At 37.5% G+C, this 24,789-nt stretch overlaps 2 protein-coding genes across 2 annotated transcripts in view; one reads left to right on the forward strand and one right to left on the reverse strand.

The window, feature by feature from the left end:
* Nucleotides 1-8: 8 nt before the first annotated feature.
* On the forward strand, nt 9-4,848 carry LOC105224529 (condensin complex subunit 1; the record flags this gene model as incomplete). The annotated part of the gene is given in 6 exon segments (XM_049451010.1): nt 9-1,242; nt 1,330-1,474; nt 1,536-1,623; nt 1,691-1,986; nt 2,055-2,988; nt 3,062-4,848. Coding segments are annotated over 6 exon segments (4,131 nt in total), but the record flags the coding sequence as incomplete, so codon positions are not given.
* Nucleotides 4,849-14,084: 9,236 nt separating this feature from the next.
* Nucleotides 14,085-24,789, reverse strand: part of LOC105224528 (protein sine oculis) — a 67,893-nt gene continuing 57,188 nt past the window's right edge. The window contains exon 7 of the mRNA XM_011202636.4: nt 14,085-15,939. Coding sequence (XP_011200938.1) covers nt 15,300-15,939 — 640 coding nt within the window. The 3' untranslated portion in view covers nt 14,085-15,299. The remainder of the gene's footprint in view (nt 15,940-24,789) is intronic.

The raw sequence follows: 24,789 nt of genomic DNA on the forward strand, positions 1-24,789 counted from the left end.
TACTGTATATTACTGTAGACAAGCTTGGTCAGAGGCTAGCGCCAATATTATCCTGTACTGACACAGCACACAGCTTAGAAGACCGTCAAAAATATCTAAATTTGACAAAAATGTCACTATTTTTACAAGTCAGTGTAGTGAGACGTATTGATAGTGTTTGTGCTCAGGTTCAACAACAACAACAGCAGAGCCAACAGAAAAAACGTTCGAAACAAACTGAAACCCTTGAGCAATACCCTGATTGGGATTCTAAGCGCGGTCGATTTCTTGTACAACTTTTTAATATTTTACAATTTCCGCTGGAAAAACTTTGGGATCCACCTGTAGCTGAAGAAAATTTTGTAAATTTAATTTGTGACATTTGCTATCGTACACTCGAATTAATACAACCCCGTTCAGATAATCGGCATATTACAGATACGGTTTTTCAAATTTTCGGTACCGCCATAAAACGCTACAATCATGCGCTCACTTTTCCCGTGCGTGTTTTACAAATATTACGAACGACCGAACATGCTGCTCTATCGATTGCAAGCGGTATAAATGTATTACAGGAAGAGTATGGTATATCTAGTGTTTTCTCAGTGCTCATTAAGGATATTGTAGAGACTCTAACCGTCGATTCAGCTGATACGGTGGTATCAAGAAACTTTTCTAACTTTTTAATGGAACTAGCAACCATAGCTCCAAAACTAATGATACCACATCTTTCTACATTATGTGATGAGTTGTTGAATTGCGAATCTCATACACTTCGAAATTGTATTTTACAAATTATGGGCGATGCAATCGTTGGTGAGCTAACCTCAGAAGAGCTGTCAGAAGAATTGAAAGAGGCGCGAAATGAATTTCTTGAAAATTTATTGGCACACATCAATGATGTGTCAGCGCATGTGCGCGCGAAAGTTTTGCAAATTTGGAATAATATGAAGGAAGAAAACGCGGTACCGTTGTCTTTCCAGTTAAAAGTGTTATGTGAAGCTGTTGATCGTTTGGAAGATAAAACCTCCTCTGTACGCAAACATGCTGTACAGCTAATTAAATCATTTTTGGAACGAAATCCTTTTGCAGCTAAACTAACGTTAGAAGAGCTAAAAAAGAAACATGCGGAAGAATGTGAGAAAATGGAGAAATTAAGTGAAGTGTTGGCGGAGGAGCGTAAAAAAGCCGAGGAATTGGATGAGCAATGGAATGTGTTAATACCGGAAATATTACCCATTGTAGAGACACACTTGAAAGAATGTTAGTAAACTTATTTGTATATATACATTTATTTCTATATACATACATATTAATATTTATTTATACTTTTTATTTGCATTGTATTAGGTACCGAAGATTTGCCAGAGAATACGCAAGAGAACTATGAAGATATGATACAACGCATTTCCACATTGTTGTTGGAGAAGAAATATCGCGAGGCAGTTAATTTGTTGCGAAAAGCCGACCATGTTGCCGGTAACGCTGAATTGCGGTATATATTTTCAACCCATAGTGTTTGAAGAATTCACTTAGAATTATAATATTAATTGCAGACATACGCTAAAGCTAGAAGAACAATGCGCCTACTATATGGCATTGTTAAAATCCTACATCTTTTTGGCAAACGGGTGCAAAGACAGCGTAAGTGTACTATTCATTTCAATAAAATTGTTTTAAAGAAGTAAACATACTTCCCTTCAAATTATAGAACGAGGAACTGGGCACACAAATCAAGACTGTACAGTTTTTACAAGACTCGATCGATTTTTCTAAAGTCATAACAAAAGCTGTGCCAAAAATTCAAGAATTATTGCTGTCCAAAACTAACACTGATGTATTTGAAGCTGTTGATCTCTTTACCACCGGTTATTTATTTGGTATTAAAGGCACTGAAGGTGGTATGCGGCAGATGTTGTATCTGGTATGGTCATCGGATAAGGAAAAACGTGATGCGGTTTCTAATGCCTACAAAAAAGTACTATTCACTACCGATCAAACGGGCAGGTTGGTATAAGAGTGTTTATTCATACATGAGTGTATCTTCATGCAATTTTTTTTTTATGCTAATTTAGGGCACATGGTATTAAAGTCGTGCAGAATCTTATGAGGTTTCTTGAGGAACTCGAATATGGTCATTACACAGCCATGGAGTGTTTAATGCGCGAATGGGTATCCACGGACGATATTGATGCCGCTATTATACAAGTGCTTTTTGAACGTTTTACGCAGAAATTAGAGGGCACCTCCGACAATGAATCTCGCCTAGCATTACAGCTGCTGATAATGGCATCACATGCCAAGTCGTCCATTGCATCGGCAAATATTAATGTAATTGAAACGATTGGTTTGGGTGAACGTGCAAAATCCGATCCACGAATTTATACTGGTTGTATGGAGTTTATGCTGAATTCTATCGATTCAAGCGCACACTCGAAATTTTACAAACGTTATGAGCCAGATGCAGCTCTTGTGCAAAAAGTGATTGAATTCTTCCAACGATATTTCTTTCATCCCGGCGTGCCAGATTTTGATAAGCTAGCAATGCGTACGTTGGAATTCTTCTATCACCTCTGTCAGACGCCGGATGTTATTTGTCAGAAAATTGTTGTTGGTTTATTGAAAAAATTCCGTGATTATGCTATATGTATCACCGATATTACACCATCGCAGCAAGCGCACGCACTTGAAACACCCTTTTCGCAGCCCATACCGGAGACACAACCAACTCAGTCTCAGAGTGCTGCAGTGGCACAGCAAAAACGTATGCCTGTATTTTTACTAACACGTTTCCTCTTCACCATTGGCTATATGACACTGAAAGAGATGATTTTTCTCGATATCGATGTCTATAATAATATGAAATTCAGACAAGAGTTGACTGAATGCGAAGAGAAGAAAAAGAAGAACGCATTCAATACGAACAGACGAAAGACGGGGAATTTGAATATGTCAGCGACGGAATCGTTGAAACGATTGTCGGGTACAGCTGCCGAACCACAACAAGAGGTGAGTGAAACCAATGAGACAACTTTTTGTGTTTTTTTGCTTAATAATGACTTTGATAATTTTAACCTTACAGCCAGACGAGGATCTTGTTGGTGCCACTGCTGAAGACAATATAGCTGAGCTTATTAACCATATCTGCGAGAATGTGCTACTACAAGACGAAAATTCACTGCTCACTAAAATATTTCCCTACGTCATGGAAATATGCAAATATCCCGTTAAGTATCGGGATCAATTACTGCAACAAGCGGCCACGCTTACGCTCATACGCTTCATGTGCGTGTCATCAACGTTCTGCGAAGCGAATATGCCTTTTCTTATGAACATCTTGAATCACACGAAAAATATTAAGATCAAATGTAATATTGTAATTGGTTTATCCGATTTGACCTTCCGTTTTCCCAATATAATTGAACCCTGGACGGGTCACTTCTACTCGACGCTGCACGAAAGTAATACTGAACTACGACTGACGGCGGTGAAAATGCTTTCGCACCTCATTTTGCACGAAATGATACGCGTGAAAGGACAGATTGCCGATTTGGCGATGTGTATTGTGGACGCTGACGCGGAAATCAAGAATATCACGCAACAGTTCTTTAAAGAGATCGCCAACAAATCGAACATCTTGTACAATGTCTTGCCGGACATCATATCGAAATTGAGCGATACTAGTTTGAATATCGAAGAGGAAAAGTATCGCACGATTATGCGTTACATTTTGGGCCTGATACAAAAGGATCGCCAGGTCGAAACTTTAGTGGAGAAATTGTGCTTGCGCTTCCCAGTAACACGTGAAGAACGCCAATGGCGCGACATTGCCTACTGTCTGAGTCTGCTTTCCTACAATGAACGCGCCGTCAAAAAACTGATAGACAACGTACAACATTTCAAGGATAAAGTACAAATCGACGAAGTATATCAGTCGTTCAAGTTGATCATAAGTAACACATCCAAACTGGCTAAACCCGAACTTAAAGCCGCCGTTATGGAGTTGGAAACACGTATCAATGAATGCTTGGAAGTAAATGACGGAAAGGAACGCGAAGATAAGGAAGCTGGTGGTGGTGGTGGTGGCGATTCGAGCGCTGGCCGCGGCGAGACACGTGCCAAAACCCAAAAAGATAAAAAGGCAGGTGGTAGCAAACAACGTGCGGGCAATAGCCGACGCGGTAAGCGTGACAAATCTTCCAGCAGCGAAACAACAAGCAGTAGTGGAGATGAAGCGCCTACAAAACAAAAACAACAGAAAAATGCCCGTGCGCGTGGAACAGTTGCGGATTCCTCATCGTCGGAAGAGGAAGAGAGTGCGCAAACAGCGCGGGGTGGACGTGGGGCAGCAAACTCAGCATCAGCGGCGCGTGACAGAAGTAGAAAAGCGGCGAAAGTAACAACAAACAAACCGCGCACTGGTGCACGCAGCAAAGTTATCGAAGAATCAGCCAGCTCGGATGATGAAGAAGAACAGCATCCCCAACGCAAACGTGGGCGTGCCAATCGCAAATGAATGGAAGCCATAAACATAGTTTAGAAACTCTAGAAAAATAACACACCGAACGTAGTTTAGTTAATAAAAATTAAAGCAAAAATAAATTTAAAATTAGATTTACACACACCAATTATGTATTTATAATAGCGCGAGTATAGTTGCCGTTCGACAACAGTATACCAAAATTTACATTACGAGTGGATATTGACTACCCACAGCCGGCCGTCACCGTTTTATATATTTATCGCTTATTATTAACCTTTGTTATATACATATGTATAAATGTGAAAATCGGGGAAACTGATTTTGTGCAGTTGCTTACACTATTTTGCGAATTTTGGCATTTAAATACATTGAATATCACTAAAGAATATATGTGTACTCTATTTTTATATTATACTAGCTGACCCGGCGAACTTCGCCCTGCCCAATTTTTATTTTTTTTTGGAAGTCATAGACTCGTATAACTTTACCAAAAATAATATAAACTTCAAACAACGCATTTTCATTTAATGTTTTTAATGTTTGTAGCGCAATCTACTGTAACATACCGCACTTACTCAATACCGCTGTTAGCGCCACCAACTGGTGGATAGCTCTTTGCTAATAATAAACAAATAATTTGCAATAAATAAATAATGCGACTATAAGGAGAGTTATAAACTATCCTATCTTTCAAGTTGGACCAAACTGCACACAGTGTTAAAAATTTCTTTAAAATCGGTTCAGTAGTTTAGGAGTCCATCGCAAACAAACAACGTGACACGTGATTTTTATATATTAAGATTATTGCAACAAGTTGCTATGATTGTTGTTTTAACGGACATCTAAACCCCGTGGTTTATCAAAGTTGTCGTCGACGTCATTTAACGGAATGCCCAGGAAACGTGCTGTTTCGCCGTGGTCGGACCAAAGGGAAAACGGTGTCAGATGAATGGGATTGGCGGGACATGCAAAGAGGTGGCCAGTGTCATGCGGAAACTCATTGCACGCAGGACAAATATTAGATATGTCGGGGTCTATTCTGGACAAGTAGCAGTTTAACCTGCTATAATATCCAAAGCGAAGCTGCACAAGGGTCACTCTCGATGGTGTGGGTGGTGATTTGACTCCAAGAACGCCATTCACTCAAAGGGAGTCGGTGAAGGTGTTGATAGCTACACTGTGAATGGCGGTCAGTACCTGTCGGAAACTATTTAGTTGCGCCGGAAGTCTGGTAGGCGTATTGTTCGATGTCGTCGACGTAGTTGTGGAAAGACCTCTTGATGTTCCTAGGAGGAGGCTCCGCTCCAAGCAGGTGACTGCAGGGGTATTTTCAGTGAAAACATCATTATGCTCCTTAAGCGTAAGCGTCTCACTATGTAGATGTTCTATGGGAGACATCAAGAGGCATCCTGTCGTGGTTCATTGCGGCGTAGTTGAGGACCGACCGGCCGAATGCCTTATAAGTTGCCGACAATGTTTCTTTGTCTTTTCCCCATGTGCTGCCGGCCAGCGACTTGAGGATTTTGTTGCGGCTCTGTACCTTGGCGATAATCGCGGTCGTATGAGGAGTGAAGGAGCATAGACTATCAAATGTTACACCTAAAATCTTAGGATTATTGACAGTCGGAATCTTGACACCCTCGACTGCAATATTAAGCTCAAGTCTATACTCCTTCGTCCAGTTCGTAAATAAGGTCGCTGTGGATTTGGTTGAGGAGAGTAAGAGGTTCCGTGCAAAGAAGAAGCGAGAAAGGTCGGTGAGATAGCTGTTTACCTTTGAACACATGCCATCGATTCCATTGCCCGACGTCAATATCGTGCAATCATCAGCGTACGAGGTTATGGAAACTCCCTTTTGGGGCTATGGAAGTTTCGAGATGTAGAAATTAAACAGTAGCGGGGAGAGGACACCACCCTGCGGAACACCCTGTTTAAGTCTTCTCAGTTTAGATTTTTCTCGCCGAAACAGTACGGATGATTGACGACTGCTCAGGTAGTTCATTGTCCACCTCTTCAGTCCTGGAGGGAGCGTAGTTTGTTCGATGTCTTGCAGTAGTGTTGTGTGATTGACTGTGTTAAAAGCTTTTGACAAGTCCAACGCTAGGAGGATCGTTCTCTCACAGGGTGGTTTCTGGTTGAGGCCACGAACTATTTGAGCGTTAATGACGCTCAGTGCTGTGGTGGTACTGTGCACTTTTCGGAATCCATACTGCTGGTTGGCTAGGCTAAGGTGGTGAGTAAAGGTCGGGAGTAGCAAGAACTCAAGTATCTTCACTACTGGGGAGAGGTGAGTTATCGGACTCCCCTTTGTTGGTGGGTTTCCCAGGCTTCAGTAGTGGGACCACTTTTACGACTTTCCACATATCGGCTATTTGAAGAGTGGTCAGCAACAGATTGAGAACCTTGGTGAGATAGCTTACTCTTGTCGAGCCTAGAAGCTTTACCATAAGCATGTTGATTCCATCAGTGCTAATGGATTTAAGCGATTTCGCTTTGTTGATGACATTCTGAACCTCCTCATTGGTGAAAGTAAGTGGCGCGCAGTATGTATGCCGAAATCGGGTGGTCGGGTCCCGAGATATGGGATTTCACCAAAAACTGGGCGGTGCGACGCCTATCGTTCAATTTTCACACCGGCTCCCATAAAGCTTTCTCATACCATCTCGGTGGTAAATATTGATGCCTCTGGCGTATTATATGGGGATTGAGCGGTGTTACCCTCTGATTTCATTTATTTTCACACTGTCGGTTTGATCGATCAGTTTGTATGGCAGCTATATTCTATAGTGGTTCGACCTGAATAATTTCTTCGGAGATTTTCCAGCTGCCTTAGACAATAATCCATACCGAATTTCATGAAAATATCTCGTCAAATGAAGGAGTATTGGATGCAAAGCACTTGATACCGATCTTTCGGTTAGTTTGGCAGTTACATGCTACAGTGGTACGATAACGGCGGTTCTATCAAATGAGCAGCTTCTTAGGGAGAAAAGAGCGGGTTCAAAACTTCAGATTTATATTTCAAAAACTATAGGACTAGTTCGTGTATATACTGAAAGACAGAAGAACACGGTTAAGGCTGATACTTTATAGGATCTTCGACGTTTTCTGCTGGATAAACAAATTTATTGTGATAATACATATATGTATATTATTTAAGACACATTCATTCGAAAAAAGAACTTAAAACCCTACTCCCACCTTAAGAAGATCAGCCGCATTCTAATACTATAAGATATCATATTTTTCACATTACGCCGTGACTTTTGTCCGGCGTAGGTTAATCAGATAACCAGGCACTTTTACGAGGAATAAAATCACTGTGAAGAAATACAAGACTCAATAGTTCTACCAGCCATTCAAGACTGTAACAAAATCAAAGAATGTTTAAAACCTGCTGTACGAAAAGGCTTTCTAAATGAGTGGGGGTGCGGGAAACCCCACTCATGTATTCATATTCATTCATCAGTTCCAAACGTCTGTTCGGTGTTAATTAATCCACCAACCAAAGTCAAAATATTATGAAATGTGATACAAAGTGATGCAAAGTGCAATGGAAGGTACAGCTTTTGCGAGGAGGGGGCAAGCGCAAACGTTGCGTGAGGCGGCGGCGGTGGTTACACAGCCGACTGTACGTCTGCACGTGTCTGGCATTAGGCGGCCGTTGATACACTCGTTAAAATAACCGTACGTTTGTAAAAAGCCTCAAATGGACCAACAGCAACAAATAACACCCTCCAAGCAGTCGGAACAGTGCATGAAATTGCGTGGTTGGCAACGCGACAAAGCACTGTCAGCCAACCAGCGTGCCGTATTCGGCACGTGGGTTAACGGGATAATGAAGATGAAAAGGTACACATAATCGACCACTAAGCTGGCAAAATGCGGCGGTGATGAATAATAACTGCACAAAAGACAAATTATAACGAAAACATAACTGCCACATATGTATGTATGAACAATCAACAAACAGAGACAATATGCCTCAAATTTCCAGCGAGATTTGCACTCTTGAGGGGAGTTGTCATGGACTACAAACCTTCTGCCTTTGACTGCACGAAAGTACATACATATGTATGTATGTGTGCATACGTACATATTTAACTCTTATTTGGATACTGATTTTGTTGTTGTTTGTTTGGCATGCGCCTACAACCAATGTAAGCCGTTTCTTAGCAACTTCTTAATGAGATTTTCAACGCCACTCGGCACACATTCAATATTAAGCGGATGTGTGGGAAATTTGAGTTGTGCATTTTAATATCTTATTTCGGTTGATTTAATTATGCACTAACAACTACCCATAAAAATATGCAATAGGAACTTTTAACTCGTTGGCGCAGAGCATCTCAGCCAACACCTGTCCAACACCTATCTATGTAAACGCCAAAGGATATAATAAAAATAAATAAATATGCAAATACATATATATTTTTTTTGTTGCAAAATTATGCATATTGATACATCAAGACGCCTGCGAAATCATTACCATCATAATTACTAATGGCTACCCATTAACGACGGCGGTGCGTCTGGCACGTGATGAATATGATGCAGCGGTGTGGGTATGGGATAAGTTAATTAATTCATCGTATAATAGATAAACATACTTATAAACAACTTAAAAATAGAAATAAATGACTTTTTGTTTTCAAAATTACGGGAAGGTTTTGGATCCGGTATTCCTCAAGGTTTGCAAGTTAAGTTCCATTCTTCGTCGTTTAGACACGGTTTTATAAGGTCTATTAAATATGATTATGAATAGCATAGAATACCATAACGTATCGGTTAGACGCTAGGCATGTCTAAGATCCAATTTTTCTCTGCAAAAGAAGACCTCGTAATTATATTCTTTTATTTCAAGACGCTAAGCGATTAAATATTCTTCGGCGTTAGATTTTTTACATCTAAATAGAAATTAATCTTAGTTAGGTTAAAAAGTGTAAAATTGCCAAATGTAAAGGCCTTCAACTTAATATATTTCATTATTAGAAATTAAAGGCATAAATAGGAAGTAGTTCCAGTGTGGCACCAATCACAATGTGCTTAAGAAGCAGATCCACCTAATGCCTATAAGTTAAATGGAAGATATTTGATTAAAACCTAAAAATGTAGCTGTAATCTCATATCTTCGAGGACCTTATGTGGGCATTTCCGTCCTATCTTGTGGTATTGGGTATTTCACTAAAAAATTTGTTTTTACAATGCAATTTAAACACGATTTTATATTGTGTAAAACATTTTTTCAAATTTTATATTCTCCATGTTGATCCCATACCTTTTGCCTTTCTTTGGGAAATAGATTCCATGCTCATAAAAGTTTTAATCCTTACAGTTCTGATTTGAGGGGAAGGTTCTCGTATCCAAAAAACAGAGACCGGAACAAACAATAGTCCGAAGGTTATAAGTCTGGAGAATATGGAGGGTAAGGTAACACATCTCATTCAAAAGCTTTTGGCCAGTCATCAAACTTGTATGAGGTCTCACATTATCTTGGTGGAACACTACAGTTTTTATATTAATCAATTCTGGCTTACGAGGTGTGTTCAAAAAATATCGCGAATCGTAACTGACAGTTTTGTTCGATTGCAGAGGCGTGGTGCATTATGAGTTCTTGGGGAAGAACGGTCAATAAGGAATATTACTTGCAAGTTATGCGCAATTGGCGCGAAGCAATCCGCCAGAAACGCCCGGATTTGTGGAAGAACGAAAATTGGCTTTTGCACCACGATAACGCCCCTGCTCACACATCGTTGCTTGTGCGCGACTTTTTGGCCAAAAACAACACACTAATGATGCCGCAGCCACCGTATTCCCCAGATCTGGCCCCTGTGACTTTTTCTTGTTCCCTAAACTGAAGAGGCCCATGAAAGGACGACGTTACGCTTCTCTTGACGAGATAAAGACGGCATCGAAGGAGGAGCTGAAGAAGATAAAAAAAAAAATATTTTTTGAAGTGCTTCGAAGATTGGAAAAACCGTTGGCACAAGTGTATAATATCTCTTGGGGATTACTTTGAAGGGGACAAAATAGATATTCATGAATAAATAAATAATTTTTGGAAAAAAAACACAATTCGCGATACTTTTTGAATACACCACGTATTCTGTTTGTTCACCTGATCGCAATATGGGGGTAACTATGTAATTTTGTACCTACAACTCTCTACAAACTCTCCGCAAAAATTTTTTAGCCAAAGATTGTTCGTACGTAAGTTCCTTACTATATGGGTTCTAGTTTTGGTAGTTGAGATACAAATTTGGTGATAATATGTATCACCAAAACACCTCAATCATTTGGTTGAGCGTGTCTAGTTTTTAAATAGGTTTAAGATTTTATTACTTATTGTTAGGCTTTCAAAACAAAAAGCAGATTCAATAAATAAAAAGATATTGAAACAAAAAAAAAAAAAAAATTTAATATATCTGAAGATTCTATCCTCAAAATAATCATAATATGATTTTTACTTGGCCTTTTACGACACTTTTTAGTATTTATACAGCAAATATATTGACGGAACCTCTGTGTATGTTGTAGAATTACTGGTGTTCTTAAAGACAAGACACTTATTAACCACCAGCCTTTTCGATCTTTTACTTGTGCCTTGTTTTCGCTAAGCCGTTTCTTAAAAAATCTTAAAAATGTGCAGAATATAGCAGAAAAGGATTATTAAAAAATCTCATTTCTTTTAATAATTTTTCTAATGAATGGGCCGAAGCAACACTTTTCATTCATCACAAACATTAATTGTTTATTTATAATAAGCCACACATACAAAAAAGTGTGACAAAAAGACAAAACAAGACCATAAGTAGGTGTTAAGTGAAAGAAAATCGGCTTAGTGGATAAATGAACATTGTTGGAAAAGAGTAGCGTGAAAAGGGCTCTCCTCTACGCATGTGAGTCTTTACTTTGTATGTTTAATGATTAGACCTCTCATACGTTGGCATGCTTCCACACGATTAATTGGGATTATAGTCGAGATCGTAGCATGAATGCTGAATGAATGACTCTCGTTGATTTTTGTCACATATTTAAATGTTTACATATGTACGTATTTATAAGTATATAAAAAATATGTATGTATATAACGCACTTGAAAACAAACACAAAATAAAAAGTTTGTTTTAGTTTTTTATTTATTTATTTTATGCCGTCAGGAGGGTTTAAAGGCCTTCTCACCATATAGGGATCGTCATCCTACATGAGTGATGAAACCAATAAAACACAGCTCCCTTTTATCATGAACTGCTCCTATAGTCTCGTGACCGGTTTCATGGAGCATGGATACCAAAATGGACCTATGCAGGTCAGTTTCAACTCTTCCTCGAGGGATGCCTAAAATTGTGTAGACAGCATCAGGTTATTTGGTTTACCTTTTATTGACTCAAGTTCTCCAGAGCCATAGAGTTTGCGTCCATATCCCTTCTTTTGGTGTGCAGTACATATCCCACATACAAGGTAATTTGCTGCCAATTTTCGTCGATGGTTATCATTTGTTCCACTCGCTTTTCCGGATTGAGAAGCACATCCTTGTTATACTTGTTTACTAAAGCTCTTCAGATCTCTTTCCATCGGCGGCACTTAAAAAAGGTATGCTTTGCGTCGTCTAATGATTCGTCTTACCCTTCCTTATCCCGTCTGGAGGAGGCAGAACAAACGGCGCGGTTTTTGAGCCCAATGATATCATCGACGTACGCCAGCAGCTGCACACTCTTATAGAAGATTGTAATTTTTCTATATAGCTCTGGAGCTCGAATTATTTTCTTTAGGATTAGATTGAAGAAGTTGCACGATTATGGGGTCACCCCTTTCGTGGATTAGGCAGAGCACACTTAAATTCCAATCGTCGAGCGTGCTTTCGTCTGACTGCATTCTACAAAGAAGCTGATGCATGCTCCTTATCAGTTCTCCGCCACCGTATTTGAAGAGGTCGGCAATCCATCGCCCACCGCAGTGTTTCTTACAGAAACACTTTTCCACACTTCTAAATAATTGGTTTAGTGGTTAATCTTCCTTTGCACTCCCTTGTCCATTGATCTTGCCACAGTTTGTTTCTTCGCTGTTGGCTTCTTGACACGTGTTTTTCTGTTCCGTCATGCTTCCATAATCAGAGTTATTTTCTCCCTTTTGCGAGTAGATCTTATAGAATTACGCTACTACTCACTAGCACTATGGTGTCCTCTGTACCTTAGCAATTGCCTACTGCCCATGTTTCACGTTTAATGTATCGGCCTAAATTTCGCTATCATTCGCACTGACTGCGTTGTGCCCACGAACAGTTTACTTATAAATACTAGCAAGAGGACCACCATATTTGCCATAAGTCTTGATAGTGACGTGGTTATAATGGACTTTTAGTAGCATGCAGGACCTGAGCCCAGTATGTGTCTTTGTTATGTATTCTTACATTATATATCATATATTATATTGTTTTCGTTGTTTGGATAGTTTCTAAATGAACTTGCATTTTCACCTCGAGCGGGATATGTTTCCTAGTAAGCAGGATCAGCTCAGTCTTTTCCGCTGGTCGGTATTACATGCCGTTAGACTACAGTCGTCTGGCATTTCTGTTCCAAGTATGGATCCCGGTGTGTACCTTTGGGAACCGTCACTTGTATTCGAAATAACGCCTGAAAAGGTTGCTGATATTGCCAAATTAAATTTTTTGCACGATTTTACTCCACAATTTTTGTGCTTTAACCTTGTTTCTCAAATTTAGTAGAGAATTTTTTTAATAGCCTTTTTCGAGATCTTAAATTTAAAACCCTCAAACTAAAGCTTTTGCAAAAACTTAAGCCACTTGACCTTCCCAAGCGACAAAGCTTCGCTCTATGGGCTCTTGAAATTTTGTTCAGCGATGAAGCCCATTTCTAGCTCGATGGATATGTAAACAAGGAAAATTTTCGGCATTTGGGACGAAGAGCAACATGGGAAGATTCAAGAATCATTGGTCCATATTTCTTCAAAAATGATGCCGTGGAAAATGTAACCGCCATGATAATCGACTATTTGATGCCTGAAATTGACGCAATTTCGGTAACATTTGGATTCAACAATTTGGCACAACTTCCCACACATCGCATCAATCGATTTATTGAGAGAATACTTCGTTGAGCAGATAATTTCACGTTATGGGCGTGTCGATTGGCCAGCAAGATCGTGATGATATTACAATTTTTCCTATGTAAAGTCTGAAATCTAAGCGGACAATCCCTCTTCGTTTTAGGTCTTGTAGCAAAGCACCACGTATGTCATTCGCCAGTTACCAGTTGAAATGCTCGAATAAGTCATCGAAAATTGGACTCAACGGATGGACCATCTGAGACGTAGCCGCGGTCAACATTTGAAAGAGATAATTTTCATAAAATAAATGCCAAATATTGTTCTTTCGAATGATAATAAACATTTCCCAGTAAATTAGAAGTTTCTGTGTTTTTTTCTTTAAAAAAGTATGGAACCTTGAAATGGATCATCCTTTATAAGTATAAAGAATTTTTCATCTTTATCTAATGATAAAACAATTTTCAACTTGTGTATAATTTAAGTTTTTATCATTTTATTTAAATTTTTGAATTTTTTATAATTTAATTTTTTGTATGTATATAATTTTTTTTTGTTTTAATTTTCATATTTTTAGTTTTGAACGTGTTTTTTATGCTATCATATAATACCTTCAAATAATTTAAAATATTCGATAGTTTAACAAAAACTAAAAGCTATATACATATGTATGTATGTATGTACAACTAAGAAAAAATATGATTTCACTTGCACATATTTGATTTTATTGATTGATTTAATTTAAATTGCCACTATTTACAATAATAGTATAATGTAATATTACAATTATTTAAATACTTTAAATAATTCCTTTCTTATTTTTCCTAATTAAATGTTCTTTTCGATTATTATTACGGCGATTTTTTTTACAATTTGCATGATATCGATATATTTTAATTTTAATTTGCGTCTATGTTTGTTATACAATAACATAATATATTGTGTTACTACTATTTGTTGTAATAGGTATTGCTAAAAAATTGCATGCAATATTATTTTCTTTCTGTATTCCACTTTGGGGCAAGTTTACAGTTGTGGGTTGATAAAAATGCTCTGCTGATTTTAGTGCGGGTTTGACGTCAGTTTATTTATATTCCTTATTTAAATGACAGGACAGCTGATATTTGTTTACATTTTTGACAGCTTTGCTTATAATTACTCAAAAATTGAATTTTTATTTTGATAAAAATAAAATCCTTAAATAACCACCAGAAATAACAGTGAAATATTAGCATTAAAAAATATTATACTGTTTCCAACTATTCTGTTAATGAATTTTGATAATCAAACAGCTGTTGTCTTGAAAACAGTATAGTATTAACGTCAGAAATGTGCTATCTAAGTGATTTTAAATGATAAACATAATTAAACCCCCACAATGAAGACCTAACCTTTTTTTATTTAAATAATGTCTAACTACTCCAACGCAGTACAATACAGGGTGTGCAGCTTTAGCGAAAATTTCAAATTCATAGCAGCCGTACAAATATCACTCATTCCCTTCAAAGCCTCATGCCAACAACTGCTCTATTTGCGTTATTTAGGGTTTTTCGATTCACTGGTTCGTTCTAAGTACAAACTCGCATCATTTCATTTAATAGTAGAAATTCGTCGATTGTTGCAATTCTTGCCGCATGGCCGCCACTGCTGTTTCTGCCGCCGTCATACCCGCCTCATTGGCCATTGCTGTATGCTCAGTGCCCACAGTCGACGTCGCCGTAGCGGCTGCTGCTGCTGCATTGGCCATCCACTCTGCTGATGTTTCCAACTAAAATCATAAATGCTGATATTCACTCATATCGTAGATAGGTATCGAACCCATGACGCTGTGCAGGTGTGGATAAGCGACTGATAGTGGCGCCATTTGTCCAGCTGCCGCCGCCGCTGCCGCTGCAGCAGCAGCAGCATTATTGCCATTTTTACTGCTCGACGAGGCAGCGGCAGCAGCGGCTGCGGCTGCAACGGCTGCTGTGGTGAGACCGCTGCCGGCACCACCCGAACCACCATTGCCGCCCGAGGTGGGTGAGAGTCCTACCAATTGTGTGGCATTCAAGCTATGCGGGTGTTGGTGATGTGCCTGTTCCATGCTCGCCGCTGCGCTGGCATGATGTGTTTGTGGCAATTGTGCGGCTACGGCGGCAGCAGCTGCAGCAGCGGCAGCGGCATGGTGATGGTGATGATGATGATGATGGTGATTGTTGTGTGTCGTAGTTGGTGATAACTGTTGTGCTTGTTGTTGCTGTGATTGTGTGTGCGCGGTGGGGTGTTGTTGATGATGTGGCGATTGGTGCTGATGCACTTGCTGTTGTTGGTGATGGTGATTGTTATTAGCTACATTATGCGTTTGTTGCAGTAAAGAACCCTCCATCTCGGAATCACTGGATGAATCCAAATGTTGTTTGTCCGATGCGCCGCTGTAATGAGAAGATAGACGAAGAATTGTATTAACTCAGCAGTAATTTCGTTTATTTCATAAAAAATTTACTCTGGCAGGTACATTTCAAAAAAAGTTCATATAATATAGGCGAGAAGGCCCAGAAAAAAGGCTTCTTTAAATGTAAAAATACTCACGCCACGCCTGATTATTGAGCGAGATAATCGACATTGGACTTTAGGAGATTGGAAAGGGGTTATCTTCACTGATGAATCGAAAATGATAGTGGATCAGTCCAATGGAATCCACTACGTCCCGAGGCAACTACAAGAAAACTTGCTACCAAGTACTGTGATAACCAGAAACAAATTTCCGGTGATTACATCATTTTGTTGTATTTCCTGTTATAGTTACAGTGAATTGTCAATTATAAATGGTTCCTTAAATGCGTCTGGATATACTGACATTATTAAGAATTTTTTGGGAACAGCAATGGCTGTCTTGATTCCTGTAAGCAACGACCCAGTCTTTCAGGATAACTCTGCGCCGTGCCATCGAGGAAAAAGTGTAACGATTATATTTGTTATAAACATTCTCTTTATTTATTTATGCTTTCAAATAAACAATATAAAAAAATCTTTTTTGATCGAATTTCAAAAAGCCAGGGGTGCTACATTCATTGACCACTATTGTATTTATTGAATATACATAATATAGTATACATATATTCTTGCTACGAATTATTAGTACTCTATCTCACCCGCTGGAACCATAACTCTCGCCAGAAAAATTTAGAACCACGTAGATGTCTACTGTCGAAATTGCTGCCAAATCTGAGCTTATTCAAGGTCAACAAACATGGCACCTCTTGTACACTTCAGAGATAAAGCGAACTCAACCCTAGAAGCTGCTCCGAAGAAGGCGCAGTCTTAAGAAGAATAAAACGGTAACAAGGCTTTACTATAATATTTTAAATAATTTGGCCGATTCGACGCCGAATTGCAAAAAAAGCGGTCTCATTTGGCAAAGAAAATAATGGTTTGTTAATAAACCGTTAACTCCTCAATGGTATCATAACTTAAACGTAATTTCTTCATGAACTATAGTATGTATACATATGTGTAAATATGTCCGAGTTGTTAGCAAGTAGTAAATTTCATATCAGCGTTTTTTGAAATCGATTTGTCTGGCTTATATACATACATATGTACATAAACTTGTCCAAATAACAAATTTCTTCACACAACACGTTCAATGAATAATTTCGTCGCTGTTAAGACCAATCAAATTGTTGCCGTTAAAGAAAATTGCTGATGGCAATGCTCTGATAAAATCTGTAGAAATCATATCTAGCATCAGCTTCCTTGCAACAACAAATGAACGACTTAACCACAGCTACTTTGCATTTAGGGCTCCCCTACATTCGGAATAACCCGTGCAGCATGCCATTAACAACGCATTTACCAGAAACGTGTAAATAGGTATGTATCAGCATGAATACATACATACATACATACATTTGTACGTAAAATAAGCATATTATTGCTATTGTTGTTGTAGTTGTTTGCATTATATTCGTCAGTTGTTGGTTCGTAGTTTGGCTGCCGCTCTTTTCAGGATATCAAATTTCACGCTACAAAAAGAAGTGTACAACAACAACAGCAACAGAATTCACTAAACAAACCAACAATGACAGTCAACAGTCTCGGCCTCGCTTCAGCTCCGACTATGGCTACGGTTACGGTTGAGATGATATTATTGCCTGAACCACTGTGTTGAGTGATGGGACACAGCGAGCAAACGCGAAACATTCATTCGTTTATTGCTGTTAAATTTGTTCTTGCTGTTTTTGCAGTTGACGCTACTGTGGAGTACATAATGATAATGCGGTTGACGATGATGATGCTGCCGATGCAGCAACGAAGATGTGCCATGCCGAAGTAGGTATTCCCAACAGATCTGCATAGCCACACACATTGTACATAGTAAATGTGTAAATGTACCAATACAATACATACTTACATACATATGTATGTATGTACATATCTAAATTTGTATGCATTCCCGATAATGTCAGTACTGCTTTTGAATCGCTTCTGATTGCGATTGCCCGTCTCTGTTCTCATACAAGATCAACGACAAGCTGGCTGGCTGATCAACGTGTTGATCATCTGATGAGCTGTGATGTGACGACAAAAGGCCCTACAACAAAGATGTCGGCGCAAATAACTAGATCTGGGTCATCAACCAATACCAAGTACATATGTATGTATGTATGTTAATGTATACAGATGTGCGTGTGTATAAGTTACTTGTAAATTAAATGTATGTATGTTTGTATAAAACAAATATGTGTGTACATTTGAAAATTCGGAGTTATCGAAAATAATGCAATCTGAATGCTGCAAAACGGCTTGATTCTCATTAAAACTATGATTCATTGAGTTTCCAAAAAATATATGTATACAGTTATGGTCACTGGATACTTTTCGTATCAGAAGCAGCTTTTCACGAAACACCAAGAGGCTTCTCTTGAATTTCAGAAGTAGTTTAACGGTAGCTTACTTCAAGAACTTAAAAGTCTTTTGAAGGTTTTCCATGTATTCAGTGAAAATACTTTCGTGGTAGTCTAAAAAATACTGAACTAAACTCCGAAGATATGGTTGGCGACGATTTTCGGGTGTTTTGATGATTTTCATTTGGTATTAACCATGGACTGCCGATTGGATTCACATGTATAATAATAAAATATCCTTGTTTTACTTGTTCTCTCAAAAGTGAAAATATTATAGGACCCTACATTTCTCGGATAAGTACTAGACTCACACCAAACAAATGAGGATTACACATGAATATTTAGGATTACATACTAGCATTGGTTAAAAGAAGAGAAATCGTCGAATGCGATTGCACCGAACTTTTCAGAAAAAAAAAAAAATCTTCAGTTTATGTGGCAGCTAGCATATGCTATAGAGATACGATCTGAACTATTTCTTTCAATTTCTATATGCTGTAGAGATCCAATATCGGCGGTTCCGGAAAATGAAAAACTTTTTGGGGAGAAAAGGACCTGTGTAAATTTTCAGGTCGCTATCTCAAAAATTGAAGAACTAGTTCTACTATATACCGACAGACAGACGGACATATGTAACTAAATCAACTTCGGATTCCAGTATTGTTTCTTACTTTATTGTCAAACTCCTTTAATAATCATGAAAATACCAGATACTACATTAATTTTAAAATACAATAGCTCACACATAAACAAAACGACTTAAATTGGAGTGAAAACGGACGCCGGAAGTAAATAAGAGATTTCGAATTCGTGCTGCACTTGGCCGAACGAAACAATAACAGGACGGCAGAAAGTCAAAAGTGTGGCGGAATGAGCCAACTGAGTATGGCACGAGACAGCTAGATTACGTAGAGACGTTTCAAATTAAAAATTCCTCAGAGAGTTCGCTGTGAGAGTGAGTCTTGTTGAGGGTGTCACAGCAGCAGTTCATGTACCTGCATAAGTATGTATTATACATTATGCATAAGAGTACATTTATTCGATCAAAACAGTTAGAAAAACGCAGAGAAATTCGAGAGCATCCACTTTAAGTGTACAATTACAATATGCGGGGGAAACGCTAATCGCATTTTAACGCGAGTGTGTCAAATTTGACTTTTATACGCATAGGCCAAGTTTTGTATGTTTATTGATATCAACATATGTTCGGTTGATGGGAATTGTGGTGATGATATCTGTATTTATGTACATATATGTATGTGAGGGTGTAAAAATATTTGACAAATGCCACTGTATGGAATTTCACTTTGGGGAATTGGGAAGTCGTGTTTATGTTACTGGAAGCAGTTAATTGTAATTGCCGTAGCGGATGTTGTTGTTGCAGATGATTGTTGTTGATAGATATGAGTGGTTTTTTGGTTAATTCCTGCATTTCAGTGGAATGTGTGAAAATGTAAATACTCTAGAGACCGCAAAAGACATATTGTATAAGCAACAGCTGAGATCTTTGCGTGAATTGAACTGTAGTTATGCATATGTAAATATATTACAGGAAGGATGTTTGCATGGTAACAAAAATTAGTATGCCTTTGACGCAAGCACTCTATAATATTGTACATACATACATACAGCCATGGACACATAAATAGCACACTTGGTCATCAAATAAGAAAACATTTATTTATTCCTTAGGTTTATCACTTACGGATTTAAAGAGGAATGCGTTTTATTTTAAAAATTATTCACTTTAATATAACTATAACACTGAAACAATAAATATTTTATTATCGCCAAAAAAAGACGAAAACATCAATATCCTATATGACAGCTTGGACACATAAATAGCACAATCTGAAAAGGGGTTTAAAAAAAGGTACAAAAATTTATAAAAATTATTAAAAAATTGCAAAAGATTGTTCATTTCGTTAGTATTTTGTACTATATCCATCATTTTTAAGCATCCGCTCACATCTTTTCTGCATGCTGTCCACCAGTTCCTGATATCGTTCCTTTGGGATTGAATACCAAGGCTCCTCAATTCCAGCCCATAAATTATCAAAATTTTTGAATTTTTTGCTTGCTATTTTGAACTTTATATCAATTCATAAATTTTCTATTGGTTTCAGGTTTGGGTTTTGCGCAGGCCACTCATAAATTTTAAATTTTTTATTGCCGAGACCATACTTTACTACCTTTGCGGTGTGTTTTAGATCATTGTCTTGCATAAATGTCCAGTTTATGGGCATGGATTGAAATACATTTTATTTTTCAGTATATCCTAATACTAAAACTGGTCCATTTTACCATTTATTCGAACAATTGGCACGATGCCATGCCATGAAACACGCTCCAGACCATGATACTTGCACCGCCGTGCTTAATGGTTTTTTTGGTATACCTAGGTTTAAGGGATTGACCTTGTGGCCGACGTAAAAATGATTTTTCAACTGGAACCTTCTTATTTATCTTGGTTTTGTCGCTGAAAAACACGTTCTTCCAAAATTGTGCTTGTTTGTCTCCGTGGCCTTTCCAAATGCCAGTCGAATTTTGATGTGGCGTTTTGACAGGAGTGGTTTCTTGCTGGTAATTTGTCCAAAAAGTTGAGATAAGTTGAGTCGTCTTCCTACAAGCTTTCTGGACACGTCCACACCATATTCGTCATTAATTTCGATCATAATTTCTCTGGTTGACTTAAAAGGATCCGCTTTGCTCTTCCGTACTATGTATTTGTCAACACTAATATCGGATTTACGTGGTCCTGATTTTCTTGGTATCTTTTTATTGACACAAGGTGGGTCTGTTTTGTTGCATAAAGAGCATTTTATAACATTTTTGGAGAGCAATATATTATTTTAGCAATTTTGACAGGATCTTTTCCTTTTTTGCTCATATTGGATATAAGGACTCCCTTTTCCGGCGTGGAATGTTTTTTCCTTCTCATTTTAACGAAATATCGATGAAATAATTATATATTCGCAGAATTAAATTAAAAATATGCGAGAACCTCACACAAAATTAAAAAAAAAGTACGAACTTAAAAATGTGCTATTTATGTGTCCACCTCAAATCAACACTATACGCAATAAAATTGTCGCGTACAAAATTTAATAGAAAATAAACAGTATTTTTATGCGGGGAAATGAGCCTCATAACAGTGACAAGTAGATACATACCAAATTTTTATTGTTCAGCTACTTTAGGATTAAAAAAAATTAGAATTAATATGGGATTCAGATGTGTGCTATTTATGTGTCCATGGCTGTATGTACTTATGTATGTATATACATAAGTATGTATGTGAATATTTTAAGTAATTTAAAATTAATAGGTAAGTTATGGTTAGCTCCTTTAGAGGCGAAATGAAATTCAAAAAGTTTTTTATATTTTGTATTGGTTATGCGTATTTATAACAGGTGGATTCTATACAAGCACTTAAATTTCAGCGGTCAGTTTGTATGACAGTATGTATGTATATACATACATATTTATATACTATAGTAGTCCGATATTGTCGATTCCGAAGAGTGAGCTGCTTCTTGGCGAGAAAAGAACGCGTGAAAATTGTCAGATCGACATCTCATAAACTGAGATACTAGTTCCCGTATATACAGATAGACGGATGTCTCCGACGTTTACTTCAGAATATTACAAATTTCTTAGTCAAATTTGTATATCATATTCAGAGTATAAAAATGTCGTTGCCGTGATCTCTCTGTATTCATGGTTAATATACATACATACATATGTACAAGTATAGTATGTCTGTACATATACAAATTTATTTTCACCTCGACGGAATAGTTTTCAAATGACTTTGCTCTTCTATAAGAATAACATAAAAATTACCTCAATATGGCGAAATTATAGTATGAATTCCATACTATTAAGGCCAATGTGGCATTCGCGATCTATTATCTTTAAAGTTACTCAAATCTTTAGCCTACAAGATAAAGACCTGATCACAGACACCTAGCACAAAACATGTAAATATACATATGTACATATGTAGATATCTAATGACACGATTGTGCTATAGTACACAAATACATTTTAACCAAAATCTATATTTTTTGAATTAAACAAAAATAATTTATTTTCGAAAAATTTTGCTACTAAATAATACACATAATTTAATATTTTCACAGGACCACCCACACTTGTCCCCCATAAATTTGCGAAGGCAAATTTGCTTGCTTGCACATATGGACATACAAGCTTAAATATGTATGTATATACACATATGTATATCTATGTATGTATGTACTCACATGTAAATTAAAACGCGTTGCGTTTCCACCACTTGACACTCGGCGTACGCGTCATTGCAATCGTCATTGCTTTACTTATTTCACCCCCGCAACACTGACGCCACACAGCGCGCTTATAACTTCGCGCTGGCGTTCGTGAGGAGAGCGTCCATGCCACAAATTGCCGACCAATTCTGTTTATTTTTGCTTTGCTTTATCAGGTTTTATTTTCTTTTTGTTTCATTTATTTTGTAGCTTGCGAATTTTAATTGTTTATTGTTCTTTCTGCTTCATTTCGTTTGAATGCCACCAATGGCGCGGCGATTACCAACAATCACAGCAAGTGAGAAGTGTAAATAGGCGTGAGTGAGTGGGTATTTGAAATGATTAAAGAAGAACAAAGGAAATTTGAGGAACAACAACAATACAATAAAGAAAAAATATTTATTTATGAAGAATCGCAGAGAAAATTGCAAGTGTAGTTTTAAATTTCAAAACAAAAATACAAACACATTATGTAAAATGATAAAAGTTGATCTAAATATTTAACTGATAGCAGTCACGCATTCTTAGAAACCTGAATGTCTGGTGGAGAGGGGAAAATTGCTATCCATATCCGGAAACCGATTTTGAAACTACTAAATTTTGCGCATTGTATGGGGCATTTTGGTGTTCGGGAAAATAAAATTTATCTTAACCTCAACACATACATATGTAAGTATGTATATAGTACATACTTTACTAAGAAGTCTTTTTTAGATTAAGATCCCGTTTTTTATTGAATTCATATAGCAAGAGTTTCTAGAAAAATGTGTTGACCCAGGATTGGTTTTTGTATAAAAATGTCAGTGTATCTTATACACTTACAATGAATAAAAATATCGAACAAAAAATTTGTCTAAAATTTTGTATTTCTCACCAAATTTCGTTTGCGGAATCTTTGCGAATGTTGGAAAGGACTTACGGTAATTCAGTTTTATTAAAACCACAAGCTTACAAGCGGTACAAAACCTTCAAAGGAGGTCGAGAAATCGTTAAAGACATGCCTCGTTCTGCATGACCTTCGACCACTGTATTCACCAGATCTGGCTCCGTGTGATTGTTTCTTGTTAACCAAACTGAAATTGCCGCTCTGTCATTTTAAGAGATAAAACAAAATTCGCTAAAGGAGCTGAAGTTCATCACAAAATGTGCTTATGAAGAGTGTTTCGAGGACTGGGAAAATCGTTAGCTTAAGTGTATTATATCTATTGGGGATAAGTTTGAAGACGATAAAATAAATATCGATGAATAATAAAATATTATTATTACAGATTCCGCGTACTTTTTTGTTCATTCCATTTCCATTAGTTTTTCTCACTCCCTGCAGAAATTTATGGCCTAACTTCTTAAATTATCATATTTTATTATGAATCCTCTTATTACAACATTTATCCTTTTACAGGAAGCAAATTCTCTACTACAATATTCCAAAACGTTTCAAGATTCCATCAACTTGTTGGTAACTCTTTATAAATATAAACCAAACGTTCAAGTGGCACAAATACTAAAATAAACACGCATATACATAAATACGTACATATGCTCCAAACAGCAACAACAACTCCAAGTACATACTAAATTGAGACGAAAGTATGGAGAAAGCATAAGCCAAGGCGCCAACAAAAATAATTATAAAAGAAGAACCTTTTAAAAATAACGGATGGAATATGATACTTTTGAATGCCTTTGTGCATTTCTTTCGCTTCGCTTTTGTTTATTTTTGTTTGCAACCATACATTTTTAAGGCACTCTCCCTCTAAAGCGCTCTGCTTATTAAATAGAAATAGAAAAAGTGAGAGAGCGATTAATGTTTCCTGCACCTTCCCATACTCTTAGCTCATACTTACATACATATTTATTTAGCTAACAGCAATGGTGTTTAATGCGATTTGAAATGCAGCGAATAGAGGAGTATGATAAAAAGGGGAGAACGCAAAAATTCATAATAAGTTAACGTTAGAGACACGTGATTCGTGGTGTGGATTGCAATAAGGCGTTGAAAAGTGGGTGGAGTAGTGGAACGAAGCTAGAAAGTGTTTCAATATCGCCTGCAATGAATGAAACAAATCGTAAAAAAGCCGATAAA

The sequence above is a fragment of the Bactrocera dorsalis genome, chromosome 3, assembly GCF_023373825.1.
Source record: "Bactrocera dorsalis isolate Fly_Bdor chromosome 3, ASM2337382v1, whole genome shotgun sequence".
Taxonomy (NCBI): domain Eukaryota; kingdom Metazoa; phylum Arthropoda; class Insecta; order Diptera; family Tephritidae; genus Bactrocera; species Bactrocera dorsalis.